At 36.3% G+C, this 9,691-nt stretch overlaps 2 protein-coding genes across 2 annotated transcripts; both read right to left on the minus strand.

Annotated features, from left to right (window-relative positions):
• Positions 1–566: 566 nt before the first annotated feature.
• On the minus strand, positions 567–2,122 carry LOC128364429 (zinc-binding protein A33-like). Its single transcript, XM_053324957.1, has one exon. The coding sequence runs from the start codon at positions 1,991–1,993 to the stop codon at positions 569–571; it is 1,425 nt and encodes a 474-aa protein (XP_053180932.1). The 5' UTR covers positions 1,994–2,122; the 3' UTR covers positions 567–568.
• A 2,831-nt stretch (positions 2,123–4,953) lies between these two features.
• Positions 4,954–6,535, minus strand: LOC128364419 (nuclear factor 7, ovary-like). The gene has a single exon (XM_053324949.1). The coding sequence runs from the start codon at positions 6,379–6,381 to the stop codon at positions 4,954–4,956; it is 1,428 nt and encodes a 475-aa protein (XP_053180924.1). The 5' UTR covers positions 6,382–6,535.
• Between the last annotated feature and the right edge of the window lie 3,156 nt (positions 6,536–9,691).

Here is a 9,691-nt window from a genome sequence, read left to right on the forward strand (position 1 = left end):
ATTAAAATAAACAGGCTGAACAACTCTTCTCTAATACGTCACGCTTTATTACTCACATGTTTTGGCTTTTTTCCATCAGGGTGGTATGAGGTTGTTTCAGGTTTCATCATATACAGTCCTGTTAATGTGTCATGTGACTTTACACCTGTATTATTTCATACAGTCATTACAGTGTTTATTATATTTATATTATATTGTGTTCTGAATAAAAACAAGATGCTACTAACCAGGTTTAAAAGTTATAATAAAAACAGATTTGATTTGTACCTTTTATAAAAGTTAAACCTCAGATGATGTAACACAGTCTCAGTAATACAGCGATGATTTTATTTATCTTCAAATAATGTGATCTAAATAGATATTGAAGTGTTTAAAAAATGACTTTTTAAAATGGAAAACAATTATTAAGATTTACATGTGTCTGCTCTGTACATTAAAACCAGTTTGGATAATTTGTTTCATTGAGCAACACAATTCAGTGACCCTCAACATGAAATCAAATCTGCTTCAGATAAAATAAAAATAAAAAGTAAAATCAAAATGTTGATAACACAAACCTTCCTGAACATCACAGAGAAATCTCAGTTTGACAGATTTTGATATCAGTGGTTTTAGCATCACCAGCTGATCCAATACCGAAATAAGGGAAGAGTTTCTCAGTGAAAGTGTCTCTGTGAGTGAAGATGTGAGTCTCGTCTTCAGGGTCATAGAAGGACACCTCCCCCCTGTCATAGTCCAGCTGGACTCTGATCCTCTGGAGACTCTTCTTCACCGTGACAGTCTTACCAAGACCATTATTGTATTCTCCACTGCGATGCTTTAAACACCAGATTCCATATTCTGGTGAAACAAGTACCTTTCCCTTCCTGTCAACTGACTCTTTAGCCAAACCTACAATCCAGTCAGGATGGTCTCCCACCTCCACCTCCCAGCTGTGTTTCCCTGAGCTGAAGCCCTCAGAGCCCAGAACAGAGGCACTATTAGAATGTCTCTCTGGATTATCAGGGAGCTGCTGCCTTGTGTCTCCACGTCTCACACTGGTCAGATCATCAGATAGACAGTGCCATCCACTGGCAGTGTTTGGGTCCAGAATGACAGGACTGAAGTGGACCTTCTCCTTCATCTTCTCCCAGACTCTGAAGGACAGGTTGCCCAGGTGTTTGGCCTCATCTATCAGCGCTCCTGAGACCAGCTGTGGATCTGACAGTGAGCTCTGGGCTCTGGCTCTGGTCTGAGTGGGTTTATAACTGCTGAGGAATGACACGTTGTGTTTCTGCAGGTCTTCTTCAACAGTAGAGATATTGTCTGACAGAGAGGAGATCTGTTCCTGAATCCTCTTCATCTCTCTGCTCATAGTCTTCCTCTTCTGCTCCTCTTCCTCCCTCAGAGCTGCCAGTCTGGACTCCTCTTCCTCTTTCAGGAACTGGTGGAGCTTGTTGAACTCTGCTCTGATCTGCCTCTCTGTGGACAACAGCTGCTTCTTGGAGTGTTCAATCATTTCATTGTATGTTTTCTCCACTTGTTTGTATTTGTTCCTCTTGTCCTGTAGAGGCTTCAAGTCAGATTTCAGCTGGTCCTTCAGGTCACTGACTGCTTGTTCTACAGGAACCACCTTGTGACCATGGTGGAGAGAAAACTCACAGACAGGACACACAGCTCTCTGTTCATCTTTACAGAACAATTTAGGCTCTTCTTGATGTTTGCTACACACCACCTCCACCTTCTTTTCTCCTTTTTCTGTCTCAGATGATCCAGCTTTCTGTCTCCCAGCAAATGAGTCAGTTAGTTCCTTCAGTGAAAAGGTCACGCCAGGATTGTCTTTGGAGGACTTTCTTTTACAAATAGGACAGTTTTTGTTTTTAGCTTGTTCCCAGAATTTTTGCAGACAGCTTGAACAGAAGCTGTGGCCGCAGCTCAGAGACACAGGATCTCTGAAAGTCTCTGAACACACATGGCAGCTCAGGAAACGTTCAAGAAGAGCTCTCTCAGCCATTTTCTCTGTTGTCTAAATGATCTTTCAATAGTCAGACTCACCAAGTTACTGTCCCGTCACTTGATCACTTCAAATCCTTCAAACGAGTGTTTTCCAGCAGAGATCTCACAACCTGTAATGGCGTCTCAGCTCTGAACAACAATGTCAAAGTTTACTTTCAGTTTTAACTGTCACAGTAAATTATTAACAGGAAATGATGTAATGTAGCTTTGTCAACAGCAGATGGTGCCATCAGGACGTCTTTCAGAGGTACATTTTTAATTCTTCATTCATTACAGTAAAATTTCCATGGACAGTCATCTGTAGGCTAAACAAACACTAAGGATTTAAACATTACAGTTTATATAAATTCAACAAACATGAAACTTTAGTCCTCCAGTGAGCAGTGAACACTTCAGCTTTCACAGAGCATGTAGGTACTGAGTGAAACTGGTTTATTTAGCCTTCATTTTACCTTTTCTGTCTTATACAGCTTTTAACAGTTTGAGGTACTGAACAGATTAACATGTTTTGAGACTGTTTGCCAGTGAAACGCATGTAAAGAAACAGTTTCTATACCATTTAATCATCAAAACACAACAGTTTTCTTCTCATTTAAACATCCTTATCGTAGCAGAAAGGAGTCGAGGTTATGAAGAGTAAACAGAATAATGTAAAACACACTCAGGCTTGTAGTTTTTGTAAAAGTTTGATTTATTTACTTACTCTTACACTGTTCATACAATCTTCATCATGTCTGAAAATAACTTTTTAGAGGTTTCTTTTCATGGTATTTAATTCGTCCTTTATGATTGTGGCCAACACACAAAACAAAAAAACATAATATCTACATTCAGTAGTTTGTCTGGTGAGAGTTCACTTTACACTCACTGCAAATGGCTTTACATGAATATTATGTAATACTGAATATTTCTGCAGAAGTCATGTTCCTTTAACAAATCAAATACTCATTATTTAATAAAATCTGACATGTGTATATATATATATATACTCTTTAATATTTTAATATTATAAAATAGTTCTTGTTTCGTCCCATTTTCTGCAAATAAATTAGTAAATAAATATTCAAAGGAATGTTATCGTTCATCTGCTCATTAGAGGCACATTGAATCCTTAATTAATGTAAACACGGCTTTCAGTAGATGAATAAAACTTAATTTAGAAACTCAGAACAAATTGCATCTTAATCTTCTTGTAATGTAATTATGATTTAAACATGTAAATGGTAAATGCAGTGTAAAGGTCGTGTGCCTAAAAAGTTCAAGAAGTGAACGAATCGTAACCTAAATATATTTTCAAGTGTATCATGAAGGACTTTTACATAAATAAATCATCTGAATATATTTATTCTTTCACTCATTTCTTGTAAATACGTCCTCTCAACATTTTGTGACCATCTAAATGAACTCTAACTGTAACATTGTTGTTCAAATCTCATGGCAAATATTTATTCCATATAATAGTGCATGGAAAAAACATCCCTATAAAATGTTAACCTTTTATTTTGTAGATAGAAAATTAAACAATATTTAACTCTTGTGCTGTTTATATAGAGGTGTTGGCCTTTTTATACACATCATGATATTTAAAGGAAAGGTTCACAATTTTTAAACTCTTTCTTAAAACAGTCAGGAGCCAAAATAGATATTAAAACATGTTTTTCTTGTCGTAATTATTCCCTCTGTTCATACTGACCATTAGATCCCTTCATAATGCACTTACAATGTAATCCACAGTCCAAACTTGTATTTAAAAGTTTATCTGAAGCCAATGTGAAGCTTCAGCCATAAACTGGAAACACAAAGAGGGCTGTAAATGTAGCAGATATCCACTTGATATGTTTAACTCAGACTGCTTAAACTTTATCTCCTTTTCTGACTGACAAACATCAGGAATAAAAACTGCTGGTGATTAAATAGCACATGATGACAAGCAGCATCCATCAGACTTACATTTTATTAAATAAAGTTGATTCAGAAAACAGATGATGTGATACAGTTTCAGCATTTTGTAGTCATATTTTCTTGTAGATTCATCTTTATTTTAAGAGGTGACACAACTAACTTACACACTAAATCTGTTTTTATAAAAGCCAAGAAAGCATCAGAGCATCAGAGTATTTAACAACATCAGTAAATATTCTGTTGAAATTCATTACAAAGTCAGCATAATATCAAAAGCAGGAGTCACCATCTTTAAAACATTTATTCTGAAGAGACAATAACTAAATCCTGAACAGCTCAACATCTTTAAAAAATTCAGATGAGAACAAAAGTTTAGTTGTTCATGATATAAAAATAAAAAACAATATCTGTGACCACAACTCAGATCTGTTGAAGAACAAAAGAACAAATAATAATCAGTCAGAGCCAGAATGATTTTTGATACACTGAACAACTGAGACTCTGAATTTAAAGTGTAAAGAAACTGAATGAACTCATCAAAATGTTGATTTCTAATTACAATGAAAGTTTAAAAAGTTCCCCACCTGTATTATTTCATACAGTCATTACAGTGTTTATTATATCTATATTATATTGTGTTCTGAATAAAAACAAGATGCTACTAACCAGGTTTAAAAGTTAAAATAAAAACAGATTTGATTTGTACCTTTATAAAAGTTCAACCTCAGATGATGTAACATAGTCTCAGTGATACAGTGATGATTTATTTTCTGGATCAAACTTTATTTATCTTGATAATGTGATCTAAATAGATACTGAAGTCAGAATATATAAGTGATAGTTTTAATAGTCTTTTAAAAGGGACTTATTTATTGAAAACTATTATTGAGATTCACATGTGTCTGCTTTGTACATTAAAACCAGTTTGGATAATTTGTTTCATTGAGCAACAAAATTCAGTGACCCTCAACATGAAATCAAATCTGCTTCAGAGAAAATAATAATAATAATAAAAAAGTAAAATGAAAATGTTGATAACACAAACCTTCCTGAACATCACAGAGAAATCTCAGTTGGACAGATTTTGATATCAGTGGTTTTAGCATCACCAGCTAATCCAGTACTGAAATAAGGGAAGAGTATCTCAGTGAAAGTGTCTCTGTGAGTGTAGATGTAAGTTTTCTTTTCAGGGTCGTAGAAGGACACCTCCCCCCTGTCATAGTCCAGCTGGACTCGGATCCTCTGGAGACTTTTCTTCTCTGTGACAGTCTCACCAAGACCATTAGTGTGTTTTCCACTGCGATGCACTAAACACCAGAATCCATTTTTTGGTGTAGCAGAACACTCTCCCTTCCTGTCAGCTGACTCTTTAACCAAACCCGCTAACCAGTCAGGATGGTCTCCCACCTCCACCTCCCAGCTGTGTTTCCCTGAGCTGAAGCCCTCAGAGCCCAGAACAGTGGGATACTTAGTGTTTCTCTCTGGATTATCAGGGAGCTGCTGATACATGTCTCGTTGTCTCACACTGGTCAGATCATCAGACAGATAGAGAGAGCAGTCTGCAGTGTTTGGGTCCAGAATGACAGGACTGAAGTGGACCTTCTCCTTCATCTTTTCCCAGACTCTGAAGGACAGGTTGCCCAGGTGTTTGGCCTCATCTATCAGCGCTCCTGAGACCAGCTGTGGATCTGACAGTGAGCTCTGGGCTCTGGCTCTGGTCTGAGTGGCTTTATAACTGCTGAGGAAAGACAAGTTGTGTTTCTGCAGGTCTTCTTCAACAGCAGAGATACTGTCTGACAGAGAGGAGATCTGCTCCTGAATCCTCTTCATCTCTCTGCTCATAGTCTTCCCCTTCTGCTCCTCTTCCTCCCTCAGAGCTGCCAGTCTGGACTCCTCTTCTTCTCCCAGGAACTGGTGGAGCTTGTTGAACTCTGCTCTGATCTGCTTCTCTGTGGACAACAGCTGCTTCTTGGAGTGTTGAATCATTTCATTGTATGTTTTCTCCACTTGTTTGTATTTGTCCCTCTTGTCCTGTAGAGGCTTCAAGACAGATTTCAGCTGGTCCTTCAGGTCACTGACTGCTTGTTCTACAGGAACCACATTGTGGCCGTGGTGGAGAGAAAACTCACAGACAGGACACACAGCTCTCTGTTCATCTTTACAGAACAATTTAGGCTCTTCTTGATGTTTGCTACATACCACCTCCACCTTCTTTTCTCCTTTTTCTGTCTCAGTTGATCCAGCTTTCTGTCTCCCAGCAAATGAGTCAGCTAGTTCCTTCAGTGTGAAGTTCACTGCTGGACGATCCTTTGAAGATTTTCTTTTACAAATGGGACAGTTTTTGTTTTTAGCTTGTTCCCAGAATTTTTGCAGACAGCTTGAACAGAAGCTGTGGCTGCAGCTCAGAGACACAGGATCTCTGAAAGTCTCTGAACACACATGGCAGCTCAGGAAACGTTCAAAAAGAGCATCTTTCTCAGCCATTTTCTCTGTTGTCTAAATGATCTTTCAAAAGTCAGACTCACCAAGTTACTGTCCCTTCACTTGATCACTTCAAATCCTTCAAACGAGTGTTTTCCAGCAGAGATCTCACAACCTGTAATGGCGTCTCAGCTCTGATCAACAATGTCAAAGTTTACTTTCAGTTTCAACTGTCACAGTAAATTATTAACATCAGGAAATGATGTAATGTAGCTTTGTCACCAGCAGATGGAGCCGTCAGGACGTCTTTCAGAGATACATTTTTAATTCTTCATTCAATAGACAGTCATCTGTAGGCTAAACAAACACTAAAGATTTAAACATTACAGCTCATATAAATTCAACAAACCTGAAACTTTAGTCCTCCAGTGAGCAGTGAACACTTCAGCTTTCACAGAGCATGTAGGTACTGAGTGAAACTGGTTTATTTAGCCTTCATTTGACCTTTTCTGTCTTGTACAGCTTGCTGCTATCATCTATTGCACAGCTCAAATGTTACCCTGCAATAAAGGAATAAAAGTGGAATAACAAGTGACAGTTTATATGTTTATATTAAGTCAAACTGGCAAAAGGTATTTAACATTTATTTAATGAGAAGTTTATAAACACAATGAAGTGAATTCTGAACTATTTTTCAAGATTACTTTTCATCCTTTTTCCAACAGTATATGTGCAAACAACACTAGTGATACAGAGAGCAGAACGTAGGAAATATAACATATATGTGCTACTGCTTTTATAAGTCATGATGATGTCACTGATTTACATTTTAACAGTGAAATATTTGTGGCATAAAGTGTTTGGCAGGAGGCAAATATATCTCCAGCCTCGTCCTTTAATTTAAAGTGAATATTGTTGAACAGAACATCAAGTGATGAAGAGGCAGTAGGATTATAAAGTGGGTGACCTTTGACCTCATGGCACAGAATAAAGTCTCAAACTGATAATAGATTTATTTCTGCAGGAAACTGTTGTACATGATGTATTTTTTTAATTGATGTCATCCACAGCAGTAGCATCAACCCTGACCTTGTTGATCAGGCAACTTTGTGAATTGATTAATTAGGAACTTTAAGTCCCTGTTTGTGGTAAAATAAAATATGTGTACTTAGTGACTACAGGCAGGTAATTGGTAGCGGGGCTGTCACATCAGTACTACTAGAAACACCTGCACCCACCTCACCTCTTTAATGTCTTCCAGGATCTTTATTATTTTTGCTAACCAACATCTTCTCCACTGATGTTACTGACATGCATGTTAACTTACATGTTGTAAGTAAAACCATTATTTTAAAACAATACTTACCATGGCTTTATTTTTAACAGTTTGAGGTACTGAACAGATCAACATGTTTTGAGACTGTTTGCCGGTGAAATGCATGTAAAGAAACAGTTTCTACACCATGTAATCATCAAAACACAACAGTTTTCTTCTCATTTAAACATCCTTATCGTAGCAGAAAGGAGTCGAGGTTATGAAGAGTAAACAGAAGAATGTAAAACACACTCAGACTTGTAGTTTTTGTAAAAGGTTGATTTATTTACTTACTCTTACACTGTTCATACAATCTTCATCATGTCTGAAAATAACTTTTTACAGGTTTCTTTTCATGGTATTTTATTCGTCCTTTATGATTGTGGCCAACACACAAAACAAAAAACATAATATCTACATTCAGTAGTTGTCTGGTGAGAGTTCACTTTACACTCACTGCAAATGGCTTTACATGAATATTATGTAATACTGAATATTTCTGCAGAAGTCATGTTCCTTTAACAGATCAAATACTCATTATTTAATAAAATCTGACATATATATATATATATATATATACTCTTTAATATCTTAATATTATAAAATAGTTCTTGTTTTGTCCCATTTTCTGCAAATAAATTAGTAAATAAATATTCAAAGGAATGTTATCTTTCATCTGCTCATTAGAGGCACATTAAATCCTTAATTAATGTAAACAGGGCTTTCAGTAGATGAATAAAACTTAATTTAGAAACTCAGAACAAATTACATCTTAATCTTCCACATGTAATTATGACCTGTGGGTATTTCCAGTGAGGGAACTAATATTTCTGATTTAAACATGTAAATGGTAAATGCAGTGTAAAGGTCATGTGCCTAAAAAGTTCAAGAAGTGAACCAATCGTAACCTAAATATGTTTTTCAAGTGTATCATGAAGGACTTTTACATAAATAAATCATCTGAATATATTTATTCTTTCACTCATTTCTTGCAAATACGTCCCCTCAACATTTTGTGACCATCTAAATGAACTCTAACTGTAACATTGATGCTGTTCAAATCTCATGGCAAATATTTATTCCATATAATAGTGCATGGAAAAAACATCCATATAAAATGTTAACCTTTTATTTTGTAGATAGAAAATTAAACAATATTTAACTCTTGTGCTGTTTATATAGAGGTGTTGGCCTTTTTTTACACGTCATGATATTTAAAGGAAAGGTTCACAATTTTTAAACTCTTTCTTAAAATGACAGTCAGGAGCTTCAATGGATATTAAAACATGTTTTTCTTGTCGTAATTATTCCCTCTGTTCATACTGACTATTAGAAGATCCCTTCATAATGCACTTAAAATGTAATCCACAGTCCAAACATGTATTTAAAAGTTTATCTGAAGCTAATGTGAAGCTTCAGCCATAAGCTGGAAACACAAAGAGGGCTGTAAATGTAGCAGATATCCACTTGATATGTTTAACTCAGACTGCTTAAACTTTAAACATTTAAATTCATTTTTGCACTAAATGACTATGTGGACAAATGTTGGATTTTGGCTCCCATCATTTACACTGAAAGGACATTTAAAGTGGATCTTTTAAGAGTCAGTATGAAGCAGGAGGAATGATTTCACCTGACTGTAGTTTTAAGATTCTTGAAAAATTGTGAATCTATCCTTTCAGTAGACTGCAGGGACATTTTAAATACTTTACATTTAGCAGGGATGTTATTAGCTCACTTCTTAGCACATTTCTAGCTCATAATGTATAGTGACTCTAGTGATGTGATGATACACTGCTCGCTATTTATTAGCTATGGAGGCAACAGTTTTGTTACTAAAATCCAACCAGATGTGTCCTTCAGGTGTGCTTTCAAAAAATAATGTTTTACACCACATGGCCAGGAGTTTATAGACACCCAAACATTACACCTGTATGTTATAACTGTATATGAGCATTAGTCTGCTGCTATAACAACATCCACTCTTCTGGTTTCAGCAGATTTTGGATCCTGGCTGCAGAGATTTGCTCTGATGTCGGGTGACGACGCCTGGCTCGT

Source organism: Scomber japonicus, chromosome 9, assembly GCF_027409825.1.
Source record: "Scomber japonicus isolate fScoJap1 chromosome 9, fScoJap1.pri, whole genome shotgun sequence".
NCBI lineage: Eukaryota > Metazoa > Chordata > Actinopteri > Scombriformes > Scombridae > Scomber > Scomber japonicus.